This window comes from Sycon ciliatum, chromosome 8, assembly GCF_964019385.1.
Source record: "Sycon ciliatum chromosome 8, ocSycCili1.1, whole genome shotgun sequence".
Taxonomy (NCBI): domain Eukaryota; kingdom Metazoa; phylum Porifera; class Calcarea; order Leucosolenida; family Sycettidae; genus Sycon; species Sycon ciliatum.
Window position 1 is genome coordinate 26,181,331 of NC_088650.1, and position 18,920 is coordinate 26,200,250.

The window sequence follows — 18,920 nt, forward strand, 5'->3', positions numbered from 1 at the left end:
TAACAACGGCATACATGTAAAAGGCACACATTTTCAAATTCTATATATAGGATTTTCGGCCAGCAAATTAAGAGATAGCTTATTGATAAACAGGCCGAAAGCTGCTGGTTACCCTTTGAGAACAAGTATAAACCTTATTAATTTTACTCTTGGTATTACTCTGGATAATCACCATGATCACAATCATGCCTCATGGTCTACGCCAAGCTATTTACAGTACATGTAGAGTCGTGCGCCCCAGAACGTTGTTTCCAAGGTGCTAGCCTGGGACGTTCTAATTTTGTTCAGCAATCTGGTTGCGTTCTTATAACACGTCCTTACAATCCGTCCTGACTGTATAGCAACACTAATCCACCACTCCCTCTTGTCTACACTGTGCGGACTGACGCGCACAAACACAACACGAATACAATAGTTCTAGATAGAAGTCTCTAAATCAAATTCAATTGCACCTATCGACAGAATTTGATGGATGTAACAAAAACAAAGCATACAGCAAATTAGGACAGGAACGCATAATGGCTATAATTGAAAAAAAAAAAAGAACATGCGCAAAGACAACAACACAGTTACACTGGTGACAAAAGCAGTGACAAGCAACATAAAGCATTCTGGTGACGAACAAAAATCTGTAGTATTAAGACAATAGACATCAAGCTCCCTTTTCCGCATTTGAAAAGCAAAGTAAATCCCGAATGGCATACCAGCAGGGTAAAAGCAACGAATAGAAACAAGAGCAAATACTGTGTGTGACAAACAAGAGCATGAAACCTGTGAGCGTGCAAGAAATCGCCACACTGCGTATTCTGAAAATGTTTCACTAATCAAATAAACTAAAAAGTAAGAAATAGCAAAGGCTGGATGCAAGCAGACGGACGAGAAAAGAGACGAGCAACACATTGTATATATACAGCCAACTATCCATTCCCATTGACCAGGTAAAACTGAGGAGTCCCTCTTTCAGGGAGAGGGTGGTATGGGTTGGCGATCGACAGGACACTGCACATACGCCAGTGATGTACACAGCTAGAGGAACAAACAGATATGCAACGACTGGCCAAATGCAGCGTAATGTTGTTGGCAGGGACAGCTGGCCCTCCTGGGACACTGCTGCTGTCATGTTAGTCAATAAACCTAGAGAGGACTCTTGCACAAAGCAGGGGTCGACTTGCGAGAAAAAAAAAAGCAAAGAAACAACGGGGGAAGGATGAATAAAAGACGTTGATGAGCAGAACAATGGAAACAATGCTAAAGGTCACGATGCTATTGCGACTCTGAGGAGACATGAAGAGGACAAACCGGCGCTGGTCCATTCCAGAAGTGGTTGAGCAGTCTAGAACTGTGTGAGCAAGAGATTGCACACGCTGGCTGACACCGTATCCCGTGATGCTCGCACTGTCAGCCGGTACATCTGAAAGAGAGTGAACAACACCAAAGAAAACGTTCTACTTCGAAGTACATGAAACACGAGAATATCCAGTGACAAGCACGACCCGACTAACAGTCATCAAGCACTTGTGCAAGCTTCATTGCATAATGTAGGACAATAGGATCTCTACATGCTGGATGCATGTCTATCCTTCCTCCTTCTCTTTTTCTTTATTCCTTTTCTTCCTGTGGTTGGCTATCACCCCTCTCTCGCACTTTGTGTACCAATTGGTCATGGATCACAAGTTGAGTGAAAAAAATGAAAAAAAAATAGTCCATGGTCTGTTTTATTGAGCAGAAACAAGGCAAGTGGGAGAAATTCTTGAGGCTGTCCTCCGCCAGCATGAACTAGAATTCTCACGCACAAACTGACTCCTGCCACCAGTATTGCACTCCATAATAGGCTCAAGCGTGATGTATGATACCACTTTCTGCAGTACGATGTGCGGCTTGTGATGACACACGATTCACGTTGGCTTCCGTAACATCTACATTGCATACGCAGTGCAACGTAAATGTACCGTAAAGTACCGTTGATCCGCCCCCTCTCGATTTTCTACTCGTGAAGCGACTTCGGCGTATACAAAGAAATACGATGTTGAACCGACGCATGCACTGCTGTACACAATACGTGCCAATCCAGGATGAAAATGTGCACAATTCAGCGCATCGAGTCTGATCCTCCACGTTGTTGTACATCGTACTGCACTTGACAGCCTTGATCTAATTCCTGCCCCCTGCCGAAAACCTAGCTGGGAAGCAACATGGCGTGGGGGAGAATCAACGGCATGTGTAGCCAGTGCAAAGTAAATATGTGTGCAGCCAGTGCAAACAATAAACTGTACCCCACTGGCGCGAGTCAAACTTTGCACAAGTTGAACTTTGGACAGCTTCTGCGGCAGTGGTCCTGCGACTGCAAGCGACTGCATGCGTTAGCATTGGACAAGCATTTTCTTGTAAGTGTAGGACATCGCATCGCAGAAAGTAATGTCGAGAATTGTGTTTCAGTCGCCTTGCAGTATTTGCAAGGTACCAGCACAGTCGCTAGACGTGACTATTGCACCATCAAACAAAGACAAGCCTGGGCTACTAAACACAGGGGTACTATGCAGCAATGCATACCTGTGCTTGCGAGTTTGGCTCAAGACGAACCAATACACCAACTTGAGCGGAGGTCGTGTGCACAATGCCGGCTGACACAAAGTTTTCTGGATTGGGGTCAACGCCATCGATTGCCCCGACACCAAGACCAACCAGCTGCAGATACAACAAAGCACACAAAAGCATCCAAGTTATAAAGTCTCCTTTCTTAGAAACTTCAAGAATTACAATAAAAAAAGTATAAAGTTGAAACCATTCCAATACACATGATAGGAAGAAAAAAATACGGTTCACATGAGTTGGCCAGTCTTACTTATCCACATCTGTAAGAGCACTAAGGATCAAGACACATTCCGGAAAGCTCTGGTAAATTCTGACGGCCTACAACGTTGTCCAGAAAACCTTCCCAAGATATGACAGCAACAATTCCACTACAGTCAGACCTCGCCTATCCTGTCTTCTTTTATCCGGATCCCTTGCCATCCGGAAGAAAATAGCTGGTTACAGATTTACAACATACGCGATGCATCCAACATAACCGGTGTCCGGTTAGCCGATTCCCTCGCCTATCCGGATATTTTTTTGTGGAAAATGTGTGCGGTTAGGCGAGGTCTGACTGTAATACCACGTCACAGGGCTATTGGGCAGCATTCAAAGGGTCCTAAACCAACAACTCACCTTAGATTTAGTGGCCTCGCTATCAATGGGGAAGGCAGCCTTGAAAATCTTCTGGTTCTCCTGGCCAGGACTGTAGCATACACAGAAAACACAAGTAGACATAAGCTGTTGCAGTCTACACAGAAGTACATGTCAGAGAATAGATGCACTGCAATGTCAAAAGTACAAGAAACCATCAGAACTTTCTCAGGGGTTGTATACACCAGTGTATTGCAGACAACAGAAGATGCATTCTCACAATTTCTTCCGGTAATGCTGGCGTAACATTAAACACACATGCCTTTAATGCGGTCTGGCTAGTTCAGCTAAGGTCACGCAAAATTATTCGTTCTTTCGAGCCACTTCAATCATGAGCAACAGGGTCGTATATTTGTGGCAAGCAATGGAGGCGTGCACGCAAAGCTTCACAATTGATCTGCAGACAACCCGTGACTATCAGTGTAAAACACAATCGCGAAGGGGGTGGATAACGGCTGCATTGACCTACAGAAAAACCTAAGATCGTACTGTCGCGGACATGGAAATCCAGTCGATTGACCGGGGCCGGCGCCCTCAGGGCGTGCAGAACGTTATGCACATGTTGATCTGATGCGACCAGTGCGCTGCAGCGCATATACATGAATATGTACATGTAATGCACGTGTGTACTGCTTACCCACGGCTGCATGGCCAGCGCACTGGGGCCGCTAGACGTGCGACCGGATTTCCATGTCCACTACAGTACTACGAGTAAGATTCAACTATGGATGGATCTCAATCACACTGTTCATATTGGTGACTGCAGGGCAAACCCAATGTATGCACAGGCCAATTTACCATGCTATGAGTTTTGCCCATGAGCTACAGTACTAGTACCTTCTAACTGAAATTTCGTACACGTGGCATTGATTGAAATCCATCTATAACCCATTTATACTACAGCGCCTTACTTTGACAGAGCCTTCCACCGTGTGAAGAAATCACTGGACGACATTTGAGTGGATTCGAAGAAGCGGGTGATGTGCACAGGCAGAAGGAGGGTGAGTTGCTCTTGAACTCCATTCGCCCTGCAGACATAAACAGGATGTTGCAAGATATCAGCCACACACGCACACGCACGGATAGTCCGTGGGGTTTTCAGGGGAAAACTTTTAACCCTTTAAGAGCCGCCCCATACTTGAATGCGTCGTAAACGACGCATTCAAATGCAAAACTTCAAAAGATCGTAACTCAGTCCTATCTCGCTCAAATCTAGTGATCGAAATATCCAGGGCGAAGAGAAAACTCTCACCTGTCGGCAAAAACAATCCGCGAAGCGCTGCAAGAAACGGTTCCTGAGATAAATCACTCGTAAGTTGAGCCGCGATCGCGGCAATTTCAAAAGCGCGCAGTGCGACTTTACTATTGAGAATTTTGAGACTTTTCGTCACGCTGGTTTACTCGAATTTGCACGGGTTTCACTGTTGATATTGTCAAGAGTACACAGCAAAAAAATTGGAACTCCACGATCGAGTAAAATGAAATATCTGGAGCGGGACGCAATTGGACGCATTTGGGGCATTTTTCGTACTGTCGCTGCGATCTAGCGCTGGATAGACGGTGTGCTGGCTGTCATGATCGACCTCATTCTCTTCCTCTCGCAGAGACCTTTCCAGGAAGCCCTGGATTGTGAGGATTGAGTGAGTAGAACTGAAGCTATGATCCAAGGAACACGAAAAAATGCAGAATTTTGAAATGTTCCTGTGGCTCTTAAAGGGTTAACTCTTCAAAACACGAAACAGTGACAACTAGAATGCCCCCCTTAAGGTTGACAGGCCAGAGTTCCACCTACATGTTGAAAAAGAACAGGTTTCACAAACAATAACAGCAGAAGCAGCACCATCACTGGCATCAGCAGCAAGTTTTGTTCTTTGCACTCACGTGTAGCGGATGTCCAGAAGTGGTGGTTCTGTGAAATTTTGCGCACACTCCGCATTCACCAGTTGTTGTACCTGAGCACCTATGTCCACGGTCGAGGCGGTTGGTTTTGTCTGAACTACCAGCTACATTGTGCAGAATATAAAAAAGAAGAAAACAAGGTCCAAATAAGATCCATGCATATTATTTCAGTTTTACGTTACGGGAATGCACGCTACTTCGCACACCAGCACTTGCCATTATTTAACAATCAAGCCCCGCACGCCAGAAAGCGGTGGAAAGTTAGCTGTTGTGGCAGTAGAACACACAACCCGCCACACAATCCGGTATTCGCCTAGTCTAGCCAGATCAGGGTTGTCCGGTGATATTGAACTCTATGCGTGATGGGAGCGAGCACACTTCACAGAGCAAACTGGTCACAAAGTTTATATAGCACAACCATCTGGCCTTGAGTCAGCTACACAACACAGAGCTGCAAGGTAAACGAAGCGTGCAACTAGACAATGTACTGGTAAACGCCATGAAACACGGTTGTAGCCTTTCTGCAGGGCAACTTGCCTCACACTTGACAGACACAATCAGAACCCTTTGTTGTGTTCCCTTTGTTCCGTTGGCCTAGGTACCTGCTTGCGCGCTCAGGTTTGCTATATCTAGCTCACTCACTCACTCTCTCTCTCTCTCTCTCACCTCAAGAAAAATATATTTTTAATGACCTGTACCTGGGTGGCAAGCTCTCCTGGGCAGTGTACGGTTGACACAAAGTTCTGAAGAGGTCCCGATGACTTGTTGCCAAAGAAGACGCCGATGCGGCCGAGGTTCTGTCGGTACTCAGACTTGATACCGATCTGCAGCGCTGGACTCTCAAAGAGGACGCCGCTGAGCCGAGAACAGAATCTAGAAAAGACAACACAAACGCAGAGCTAAAGAATACACTCTTTGCATACTGAAAGCACAGGGTGAAACTGTAGAAGTGCGATCTAGGCTGCACAAACAGAAAAGAAGTATATTTCAGAAAAAAGAGTGAAGTGGTCACACACACACACACACACAAAAAGGGCTGTCCGGTAACCTTGAACTCTATGCGTGATGGGAGCGAGCATACTTCACAGAGCAAACTGGCCACAGAATTTATATAGCACAACCATCTGGCCTTGAGTCAGCTACACAATAAATAAGCTGCAAGGTAAACGAAGCGTGCAACCAGAAGTACTGGCAAATACTGGCACAAGAATATAACAATTTGTAACAGGCAACAAGGTGCTGTTCGCACATAGCAAAAAATGATCCCAATCAGGAGCAAGGAGCGTCCAATGTGAAACTCTTTTCAAGCAGTGCTTGGTATGATTCCTATAGACACAGCGTTGCACATGTCATATACAACTGAAGGAGACAATGAATATGATTACATCCAGCAGCACACATGCTGCCAGACAATACTTTCAAACACTTACTTATCATAACCTTCCTGAGCACCAGGGGACAGCGCTCCTGGTCCAGCTGGAGCAGCAGGAGAACCAAAGTTGTCCGACGCTCCAAAAATGTCTACCAGTGCGTTTCCACCGCTTGGTGCTGCAGCGGGCTGGCTGGGTGCTGCGACAGGCTCAGGTTCTGATCCTCCAAGGAGATCAGCAAGAGGCTGCATAACAATGGTAAAGGGCAAAAAAGATCAAGTTACACCACATGCATTCCTCTAGCTGTCTTGAATTCTATCCTACAGAGACAGTAGTGGCAAGGCCACAAAAAAAAGAAGCAGCACCTGACATAATTTAAAGTGAAGGAAGAGTGCAAGGCGGCACTAAAAGAGTTGAGGTACGCACACTTAACACGCACAAAGAGGTACGTACCGCCGCAGCAGGCGCAGCTGCAACAGGGGCAGCCACGGGCAATGTCGTGTTGGCAGGAGTGGAAACAGGAGCAGCAACAGTCACACCTGCAGAAGACTCGGAAGCAGCAGACAGAGATACCGTGCTCTGCGTACCAGCACCGGGCCGCCGTTCCTTGCTACGGCCACCAGCCGCCTCACCCTTCTTCTTCTTCAGCTTTGCCAGAAGAGATGACTCGCGCTCTGGGAAAGGTGGCATTTCTTCCAGAACAGTAGCCTGGAAATAGAACGTGAATCAAAACATGGACAGAGAGCCAGTCACACACCAACAGTAATTGAATCATCAAAGCGCACAGCGATCTATGAACTTCCAATTCAATCGCTGTTTGCCCAAAATTACAGAATACTTCACACGCCAACACTAAAAAGCTTTGCCATGGCTTCACAATCAAGCCCCACACGCCAGGAAACGGTGGCAGTAGAACACACAGCCCGTCACACAATCTGGTATCCGCCTAGTCTAGCCAGACTAGGGATGTCCAGTGACATTGAACTCTATGCGTGATGGGAGCAAGCACACTTCACAGAGCAAACTGGTCACAAATTTTATATAGCACAACCATCTGGCCTTGAGTCAGGTACACAACATAGAGCTGCAAGGTAAACGAAGCGTGCAACTAGACAATGTACTGGTAAACGGCATGAAACATGGTTGTAGCCTACCTGCAGGGCAACTTGCCTCACACTGGACAGGCACAATCAGGTCTAGCACATTCATAAATATGGCCGTGCCCAGTTGACAATCTTTTTAATCAAGGCAGGTATCACAGTGTGTACGATTGAAGTGGACTTGCCCCTCAAAACCGATGGACGGGAGATTATGAATAGGTTCCGTCAGTGACAGGTGTGCTGGACCCCCTGCTGGGAGTATCCTGAGATCGAAACTACACGAGCTGTATTACAACGAGGTCATCCAGGCAACCAAATGAACATGTCCAGAATCACTTTAGCTTACCAGAACATCGGCTGATGCAACGTCAGCAAGCCTCTGATACTCGACTGCACGCTGCTGGATTTCAACATCAGAGCTCCGTACATTGCTGTCGCTTTGCAGTACAGTCTATAAAATCCGGAAAAAAGTAGAAAGAAGCACAACAAAAGGATCACAAAGAAGTGTGAACGGCCTATTGAGTATGTGTCAAAGCAGCAACAAAAACACCTGAGAGGAAACCAGGTATTCAAAGTGCAATCGGTACAGGTATCTTCATACAGTAGAATGCCGATTGCCCAAATGTAAACTATCCAAAGGATTGACTGTCCGAAAAACCTGTTTGCGCTGAATGGAATGGACAAAAGAAGATTTTTGGTGCTTTTCCCCACCCGAAGCACTATCGAAATGGTGCACAGGATGTATGACAACAGGCTAGAGTCAGAATGTATCCCCGCTGTGTCATTTAGAGGGGCTGTCTTCAACATGGTTCGCAGCGGTACACAAAATCAAATTTCCAGACATCCCAGACCACGTTCTTCCATGACAGATCTTTAGCAATCACAATTTTCGCACAATGCATTGTACTGCATAGGCAAGTGTAAAAGAGCTGATTTCACAATCAAGCCCCACACGCCAGAACGCGGTGGAAAGTTAGTTGTTGTGGCAGTAGAACACACAACCCGCCACACAATCTGGTATCCGCCTAGTCTAGCCAGACCAGGGCTGTCCGGTGACATTGAACTCTATGCGTGATGGGAGCGAGCACACTTCACAGAGCAAACTGGTCACAAAGTTTATATAGCACAACCATCTGGCCTTGAGTCAGCTACACAACACAGAGCTGCAAGGTAAACGAAGCGTGCAACTAGACAATGTACTGGTAAACGCCATGAAACATGGTTGTAGCCTTTCTGCAGGGCAACTAGCCTCACATTTGACAGGCACAGTCAGAACCCTTTGTAGCGTTCCCTTTGTTCCGTTGGCCTAGGTAGCTGCTTGCGCGCTCAAGTTTGCTATAGCCCTTTATCTAGCTCTCTCTCTCCGTCTCAGAAGAACTTTAATATCTGCTTCCAGTGAGAACCAAGGTGAATACTCCTCCAAGGCAAAAAGTTATAGACCAGGTACCATGTTCGCCAGTACAGCAGACTACACATTGCCTCATGAAACGAATGAAAACATATTGAAAGCATACCTTCTGGATGTGTGCCTTCATCTCGGGGAACAAGTTGACAAATTTGACGTACGTTGACAGCAAAAGGCTCCTTGTTGGGCTGGAGCACAGATGGAATTTGCTGTGCAGCAGCTCAAACTGTACCATTGGGCTGTCCACACACATGCACACACACACACACACACACACACACACACACACACACACACACACACACACACACACACAAAGAAACTGAGTTCATCACCAGGCAGACAGAAATGAAAAAGGGTCACTACACACCAAACAGGCAGACAGTGCCATACCCAAACAACCTGATCAGGACAGGAAACCGTTTCAAGGAGCAAACTCTGCACACAACAAAAGGCTATACCTGGAACGAGAATCACCAGCGATCAGGTTACCAAATTCACCCAGCACGTAACCGCCGACCTTGATCATGTTTTCATGACAAGCAGGTGCTTGCAGGGCCTGTAACACAGAACAACATTGGACATAATCGAAAGGAGAATCTTGAAAGCGATGAAATAAAGAGTATAGCTGAAACTCGAGCCAGAAGCAAATTTCTACCAAGCACAAATGACTGGAACACAGCACTGTAACAAATGTACAGTGGCCTTGTACTCAATGGGTAAAGGGCAGTGAGCCCACAAAGCAAACTGACCACGGACCTTTCTATCGCACAGCCATCTGGCCTTGGAGCAGTAACAGCATGCTATGCAATGTAAGCATAGCATTGAACTGTAAGGTAAACGAAGCTGTGCCACAGCCCAACAAAAGCACTACCAACATTCCCAATAACGATAGAACTCGTCATGCATTTTAAAGGGCAAGAAAAAAACCTACCTCAAATACAGTCTTAGCGGCGTAGCCTTGCACATCATCTCTGTTAGTGACGATCTGAATGACGCGATACCACACCTGGACATACAACACGCACATATACGAACACAAACACACATTTGAACATGCAGCCGTAGATAAAAAGTAAAAATGAGTACATTCTGCAACTGACATATTTTAGTGGATTGTCCACCACTGTAAAACGGCTAATTTTAGCGACGGTGATAGTTTAGCGATTGGAGAGTTTTTGCTAGAGTGTTCACGCGCCAATCGATGAATGTACAGTACTAGTCATCCTTCTTTTTAAAGTCTGAAGCTCGCATCGCTAAGATATTTCATCGCGAATTGGTCCAGATGAAAACGCTAAAATTTACCCGCTAAAATTAGCCGTTCTACAATAACAGTTATACGAATCTATGATCTACTCCTGCTCCATATGTGTGGCTCAGTCAAAAGTTGCTACAGCACTCCTATCTGGAAAATACAACCACACTGGTATATGCTGAACCACCAGGCTTCATCAATACTAGGCATATTACAACGTTTTCTAATCTTATTGACCACCAGCCCCAGAGAATACTGGCCAGCACGGGACACATACGAGACCAGGTGCATGCAGAGTCCATGTATTGCACCCTGCGTAAATTCATACGCGATTCTTTACGAAGACATGAAACTGCCGTCCAGCAATTTGAATTGCTTACCTCTTCACTGACGTAGTCGCCGGCCAAGCGGATCAGATTCAGAATTGTGTCGACATACCATGTGTAGTCTACTGCAAACTTCTCGGCCAGAATGGCAACCTTCAGTACCTAAGCAATCAAGACAAGAAGGTCACAACAGTTGAATTCAAACTTCAATAGACTTACAGTTACCTGTTGCATGTTCCAGGAAGTCCAACACGACAACACCAGAAAAGGGAAAGAGCAATCCTGGCAAACTTCAAAATTGTGGTATGAAATACGCAAATAATCTCCTACAGTACTACGCTGAAGATTACAAAATCCAGTAAAGAATGCACGGTGACTGTATAAAACTCTATGAAAGAGGATATGCTCTCACAAAGCGAACAAATCACAGTATTTTCTGTCTCACAGCCATCTGGCCTTGAATCAGTAACCAAGTGCCACAGGGGCATTGAACTGCAAGGTAAACGAAGGTGTGAAGCCCCACATGTATATGTATGAATTCAGAGAACAAGGTCACAATACAAGGGATGCGTCCGGTGCACATGTAAAAATAACATGCACAACTCAGACAAATAGTTCAAGAGGCGTGAAGAGAAAACTTTGAAATATTAGCATGTGGAGCAAAGTCTTACCATTTCCTCGCGAATGGAATAGTCAGCCGATTCGAGATACGTCAACATTTCAGCAACAATCCGCTCAGCATTGGTCCTGTCGCACATGGCGTACAGAAGATCCACGGCACGTTGCCGTACGCTAACGTCTCTCTCCGTCTGTAAAGCGTGACAAGTTGGTAAGAAACGAGACGAGTTAGATTGAAAGCACAGCAGTACCTTGTGTGCCTGCAAAATGAACCTACATGACAGGCAAGAAGCTGCCAGTGACACGGTGCATATCTCCATAGTTACCTAAAGCACCACATGAATTTTTCGAAGGATACAAGGACACAACCTAGTCAAACTTTGACAAACGAACACCGACGAGCAGAGGAATTAGTTGGTTTACATGAGCCTGCACCAAGCAAGCAACAAAGGTAACACCGTGCTAAATACTAGTATACATTTACCTTTAGCTGGTTGACCACTGTCTCCTGGTGCTTACGGACTGCATCATGAGAAAACTCGGACACTGCCAAGCGACTCATTGTCTCCAGAGCCAGGTACCTCAAATTTGTCTCCCTGTGCTGCAAGAACTGACCAAGCTGATTGCAGGCACGCACAAGCAAGTTTGGCTCACTGTGATTGCAGACGCCAAAGCACAATGCAGACCAAACACACACACACACACACACACACACACACACACACACACACACACACACACACACACACACACACACACCACACACACACAAGACTTCGGTTGGTTCACAATTGAACAAAACAAAAACGCTGCAGTGACACTGTATACCACAAGAAGAAAAAAGAAAGAAATGCTACGTCTCGCTGCACAACAAAACAAATGGTGGCCGATGGAATTGAAAACAAGCGAATTGTGCATACACAGTAGTTGTGTTCAGTGTGTCACGATTTGTTCTAGCTCTGACCCACCTGTCCATGTGGATAATGAGATTGATTGCTTCGAACAACACGGAGTTCTTGGCATTGCTGTGCTGAACTTTCTTGCTCTTCGGCGGGTCCTGAGCTCGGTTGAGAATGGCTTCCAGTGCTTCACACAGACGACCGCGAACACCAGGATCCTCTGCAACAGCAACCGAGAACAGAACACTCATTGCTCAGAAACGAGAATGCAGAGGTGAAGGGGGAGAGGGTATAAGACTAATAAAGAGTCTTGAATAACAGCCACTCGGGAATCAAAATCTAGCACGAGAGACAAGGAAAGGCCGTGCAATTCAACAGGAACATGCGTTGTCCTCGTCAGTTTCATTTTGTTAACATCAGTTATCTACGCACCTGGAGGAGGGTAATTCTGCAGGATTTGCAGCAGCTTGACAGACAACCATGGCGCGGGCACAAAATAGTATGTGTAGTCCTGCAACTCAGATACCGCGACACTGACAATCTGCAACACAAGAACAGGTGTTTATCACAGACACATGCACACAGGCAATGCAACACATGCACAACACACACACAAATAAACAGAGGCAAGCACGCACGCACAGACAAACACGCAACACATCTAATCACTGACACAACTAGTGCTTGCCAGTGAAATGCAACCACTGGGTCAACAAAAAGAGATGTGAGTATTTGAAGTAGAATGATGGAAGTGTGCACAGAGCTGGGTTGCACAATTGCAGGCCATCAATGGCTGCTTGACCATGGCCGGCATTGTACAAAGGAAAAAAGATACGCCGTAATGACTCAGATAGCCTTAGAAGCATGTGATAAAACACCCACAGGAAAATATATGCCTACAAACGTACCCGGCTGAGGCGGCTGACTGCGATCGAAACAATACCCTGATATGGCTCGGGGAATTTGGTTACAAGCTCATTGATGAGACTCGTCGCTGCCGTCACAACACCCTAGCACACACAAGTACACAGTCATGTCATATTCGCACACAAATCAGAAAGATAACAACAGGCTGGAAAACCAGTACAATCTGGAACACTGCAACATGTCCAGCCACATCAACAAGAATCCTGATTGAAAAAGCAAGACATTCGTAAGCAAGTGCATTTCTCAGCTACAGAGTTTTTAAAAGCCACAGCACGGAATTCAAAAACACAAAACAGATGCCCAGGGGAATAACAGAGCCAGAATCGATGCTCTTAAGAAGAGCAGAAAAACATCACATCCACCAAGAAACATTTGCAAACAATGCTTACCAGGTGCTTCTCTGTTACGAGGTGTGTGATACGGTCTGCCCATTCGCGGTGGTTGATGACCTCGGGCTTCTGCCGGACCATCCTCAACAAGCACAGAGCAGCACACTGCTTGACACCTTCGTTACTCTCACTGTATATTTCATGAGACAGAGTCAGAAAAGAAGAAGAAGAAAGCTGCCTATGACAAAACGAACAGCCACTTCAAGCAGAAACAATAATAAACTCCAAGAGAATACAGTGAAATTAGTAGAATAGACCTGCTTTTCACATCAATACAACTGCTTGAGTTCATCTAGGAACTATCTGAAAAAAATCAACCCTGGCCCAGCAAAGTGGTATAACATGCTGCCTTGCTCATACTGGTATATGTAACACCAAGAGTAGATAAACAAGAGTGTGCAACTCCGGATCTCTCCTGCACAATCTGCAGATACCCACGGCGGAATTTTTTGTTGACGTCACCTTTTTTCAGAGAAACGCGGATTTTGCCGCAGAGCAGTGTGAGAGCACGTGCTGGGCACCGACCTTGTAATGTAAAGCCCAGCCAAGTGCACGAGGGAAAACTCTCCAAAAGGCTCGCAGCGCGTGCGTCGTCGAAAAGATTACGTCAACAAAAAATTCCGCCGTGGGCCAACCCATCCGCGAGTTGCACACTCTTGTTTATCTACTCTTGGTAACACTCTATAAGACTAGGTTACATGTACATGCACACCAGTCCTTTAAGCACACCCTGGCAGGATACAAGAAGGCGTATGGTGCCACTATGGCAACGTATTGCACCTGGTCAATGCTTAAAGGGGAAGTCCGGTGAAAAATTTAAATTTCAGGGTCGGTAGAGTTTCGGGCGCTGAGTCGAATGGTGTTGGTCCCACGTGTCTCCGACAAAGCGTTCTCGAGATATTTCCGTTTGAAAAACTGAGTTTCGGGGCTGCGCCATGACGTCATGCGGCCGCGCCACACCCTCCGCAACGTCATAGCGTGCAGCTAGGTCAAAAGGAGAGTGTGAAAGCAATAGTGTCAGTGCTATTTCAAATGATTTGGCGACTGATATTAGGTGGTGCAAGCGACCCCGAACTAGACCTAACTCCTTGTGAGAGTGAGGATGCAGCCATGGCTGACCTTCATGAGTTTGGTCTGGGGCTGAGAACCTCGGTATTCAGCTGAAGAAATGGCCGCGCGGGCCGGTCAAGAGTGAGCGCTACTGAGTTTCCGACTGATGAAGAAGCAGCAGCTATTGCAGACGAGGCTGATATAATTATCAGATCGCTGGAGAGCAGGGTCGCCAAAATGGAGAAGAGTGATGCGAGTGCTCTAAATGTTGTTCCATACCGATTCGCTTAGACTCCAGTAGCCTGCCACATGGTGATGTTTTGGTGCGAACTTGGCACATTTCGGACTACTCAATTGGAGAACACTGCAGGCTTCTTGAACCACGGGCACGACTCTTCGCTCGCAACGCTATGGAATCTGAAAGTTCTAGGTCCGGGAGCTGTTCGCTGTTTTGTCACTTGTCACCGTTGTGCACTCATCGCTGTAGCATAAAATAATGAGGCGGGACTGGAGCGGTAAACTAAAATTTTCTTTCTCAAAGCACAACCACCGGCACCTACAAGGAGAAAAGCACGTTCTCTGACTACATGACTGTACGACTGATACGAGTGTAGTACATGACAAGTCTGTGTGTTGACTAGTTTTGCTGAGTCTTGCGTCTCGAGTCTTGTTGTACTTGTAGCTAGCCAGCCCAGCACGGCAGTGCGGGAGTCCTAGTAGTACAGTTCCGTGTGTGATGAGTTTGTTGACTGCACTACACTACAGCTAGCATGCGCGCAGCGCACACCAAGACTGCAAGAGCCGTAGAGGCCATTGCATGCTGACGGAAAAAGTCCAACTCGGAAACGGCCAAAATATGGTACAACCTCGAGGTTTACCGAGCTGAAAATCACAGGGTACGTAGTGTTTGTAACACTGAATCGAATGGTCTTGGTCCGAAGAAGCTGCGACAAACGGTTCCCCAATCGAACGCGCTCCGAATATGGCCATTTTGTACACGACTAGATGGTGTGGCTACCTGGCTGCACGCTGTGACGTCATCACCTGGATCTGGGTGATGCGCGCTCAAATTCGCACATGTTCGATTGGGCGTATCTGACGAACCATAGGCCGCAGCCTCCTCGGACAAAGACCATTCGACTCAGCGACCCGAACTCTACGGACTGTGAAATTTAAATTTTTCACCGGACTTCCCCTTTAACCCTTTACCATCCGTGCGTACTTGAATCGATCTCTAGAGATCGATGTACATGCATACACTAAAACATTCGTAACTCGATCGATTCTTGTCGGAATGTAAAGAACTAAATATCTAGGAAGAAGCCGAAGAACTCAGCTTTCCATTGCATCAATCGGTAAAGAGCTGCGATGTCGCATTCCAATGATATTTCGCTCGACATTTCAGCTACGGCAAAAGTCGAATTTCTTTCCGAGTGACTGACCTTGAGCGGGGATTTTCCCCTCTCCTGACATGCTGAGTCACTTTGGCATGCTTTGAGCGCGTGGGCAGCATGAAAAGGAACTCAAGCAAAAAAATTGGAATGTTTACGATGAAGGAGCGAGAAATGGCTGGCGAGGAGAGATTTTCCTCGTATATCCAGCGATGGGGTGTATTTGAAGCTCCCTGGCGCTTGATATGTGGTCTTGGTAGTGTCCTGTTTGAGCTCAATGTACGCAGCTCGTGGAGAGCTTTCCAGAATGCCCAAGATTGTGAAAATTGGTTGATTAGAACCGAAGATATTCTCAAAATGAGGTGAGAATTATTGCATTTGGGACTGCTGGGGAATTTTGGTCGGATGGTAAAGGGTTAAAACGATAGCACATGTTGTAATGAATTCGGCACACATGCATTGCCACTAAACCGATAACATGAGGCAATAATACATGCACTCAGACTTACACCTGCCGATCGCTGAGGCGATGATAGCGAACAAGCTATGTTAGACAAAGCAACTTTTTTTAATTTTTTTTAATTTCACACACACACACACACGGGCGATGGTACTCACGCGGCTGTAAGCAGGCGAGGTACTTCGCTCTGAAACGAGTCAGCCATTTCCGGGTCGGCGATGTTGGCAAGGCATTGCAGAGCAAGTGAAATAAACACTGGGTTGCGTCCAGAGAGATCATTGCGGATGCTTGGAACAACCAGCTTCATCAGGTCGGAATTTGCTCCAACAAGAACGGAGATAAATAGATAGCCCTGTCCAGAATGATGTTGCAATCAGAAAACACAAAATCAAGTGAAAGATCAGACACTATAACATGCAACATGTTAGTCTACACGTGAATCAACCTCACCAGGCATAACTTGGTATCATCTTGCCTATCCAAAGGGCACAACCCATGCGCCTTTGACAGTGGCAAGTTCAGCACGTTGTCTCACAGCCTACAACACACCAACAACATACCCCTTTAACAAAGAAATAGTTGGACGTTTAATAGGTAGCTTGCATGCCTGGGTTGCGCATCGGAGCTACGAGCAACAGTGTATAACCCAGGTCCAATACTGCCAACCAGCCATATGCAAGGGTTGATTTGATTAAACTCGACTAGCTGTTCACGACCAGCAGGTATTTTAGTTTGCTATAGTTTGCGACATCCGGAGCAAAACAGGACGTGAACATGAAGATGTCATTCATTTACACCATGGAAACAAGAATGTGAGGTGCAAGAACGCCGAGTATAGACGGAAACTTTCAAGAGCAAGCAACTCTGAGATTTGTGTCTGTAGAGATTACATTCCTGGGCCCATCGAGCCTTGCGCACACTGGGTATGTGCTAGCTTCCCAAATACACTATCATAAAGGTACTTTTTTTATCTGAAAACTCACATGCAGAGGTATACGACTTACAATTTGTTTCTCTGTATACTTCAGCGAAGAGAGCAAATTGACAGCTTCGATATGACCAAAGTCAATGTCATTTCCCAGGAGAAAGATGAAGAGGAGTTTGCAAACATACTTTTTCTTCTGATACCCATCTAGTTGTTTATCTCCTGTGACAGGTTATGACAACATACACAAAACCTCCATAAATTATTGGAATACGAATACGAATTTACTCATTCTCAAGGATATAGTCATGTAAGGATAAGTCACAATGCCAAAACACGAATGCAGGGAGGGAGGTTTATGGCAAAACCTAGACATACCCTTGAATTTCGTGCGAATATTAGCTAGTTCTTTGTTGATTCGCTTCCGCTCGGCTTCACGAGATTTGCCTGTAGTTTACAGGAGGGAACATTACGAAATTGATCACCAAGGTATTTCCTTCAAGGACGAAACGTATTCCACATAAACAGGAATCGCAGGATCAGTTCGATTTCCACAGCAATGGTCATGGAGTGTGAAGCAGTTGCTCTTACAGGCTCTGATGTCGGCGATAAACACCGACAGGCCACGCATGGCCTCTCCCTTCGGGTTAGACGGCATGGCTCCAATAAAAAAAATAAACAGCAGCCAGGAAGCTGTTCAGCAACGTAAACGGGAGGCAAGTCCCGCAGGAGTTATTCAGGCACCTAAATATGTATCCTCACAACCACCTTTCTGCAGCCACCAATCAAGGCAAAATCTACAACAACGGCGACATCAAGGTCGCTGGCATGGGAAAGGTCCAAGTCGCAGTTGTCAACGACTTGGCCGTTGCTCGAGAGCGCTCGCCTTTCTCACTCTGAGCAACAGAGGCCCCTGACCTGCATACGGCTGTTCCGTGCAGTGGAGACACATCTGGAATCTGCATGTGGCATGCTCGAGTGTGTGTGAGTGACTGAGTACATCTACGAGTGTGTGTGGTCGGGTTCGGAGCTGAACCAAGATCGTGAAGAATGTATGTAGGGGATCCGGGAGTGCATGCAATGCAGCCATGGAGGATGTGCGCATGCGTACTGGAGACATACGGATTAATGTTTTACATTCCGTAAATTTACTCCGAAGTAGACTTTTCGATTGATCCATGATCGATCCAGGAAGTACCGGTAGATCTGTTTGTTTCAAGTGGCTTCGCTCAGCTCAGCACGGCGGTGGCCGTGGAGCCTCAGTGCTGTTGTATTGGTTGTCTGCAGTCACGGTTATCAGGTTATGTGATGGGCAAGAGTGCGGCGTGGAAGACCACAGTGAAGACCACCTTCGATGAGGTGAGCTGGTGAGCGGTAGGTATTACGTATTTGCTGGCGCTTAGCGGCTAACTCAGGGCATAGCCGCTGAACATTCGGCGCAGGCAGGCTGCTCTGTTGAGGCGGCGCATTCGTTGAATCCGCAAACAGGACTCCCTCCATACCTCCATGTATGGTCACATTTATATTGGAGGAGAGGTGATCCTATCGTCTTGGGGCACCACTCAGGCCCAGGGAGACCCTACCCTACTCCCTACGGGCCTAGCGATGCCCATGTATGCGATGGACACAGTGCCAATGATCCGGGAAGCTGCCACAGCTGCCAGAAGCATACACATGACAC

At 46.4% G+C, this 18,920-nt stretch overlaps 1 protein-coding gene across 1 annotated transcript; it reads right to left on the reverse strand.

The window, feature by feature from the left end:
- Positions 1-415: 415 nt before the first annotated feature.
- Positions 416-18,179, reverse strand: LOC135822504 (AP-2 complex subunit alpha-2-like). Its single transcript, XM_065335285.1, has 23 exons — positions 17,831-18,179; positions 17,618-17,686; positions 17,319-17,461; positions 16,473-16,666; positions 13,414-13,543; positions 13,006-13,107; positions 12,530-12,638; positions 12,167-12,317; positions 11,683-11,851; positions 11,252-11,389; positions 10,635-10,742; positions 9,934-10,008; positions 9,461-9,558; positions 9,109-9,238; positions 7,941-8,045; positions 6,948-7,202; positions 6,555-6,739; positions 5,823-5,997; positions 5,107-5,228; positions 4,137-4,253; positions 3,208-3,277; positions 2,551-2,685; positions 416-1,411 (listed from the first exon to the last, which is right to left on the reverse strand). The coding sequence occupies exons 1-23, from the start codon at positions 17,895-17,897 to the stop codon at positions 1,334-1,336; spliced, it is 2,925 nt and encodes a 974-aa protein (XP_065191357.1). The 5' UTR covers positions 17,898-18,179; the 3' UTR covers positions 416-1,333.
- Positions 18,180-18,920: the final 741 nt, after the last annotated feature.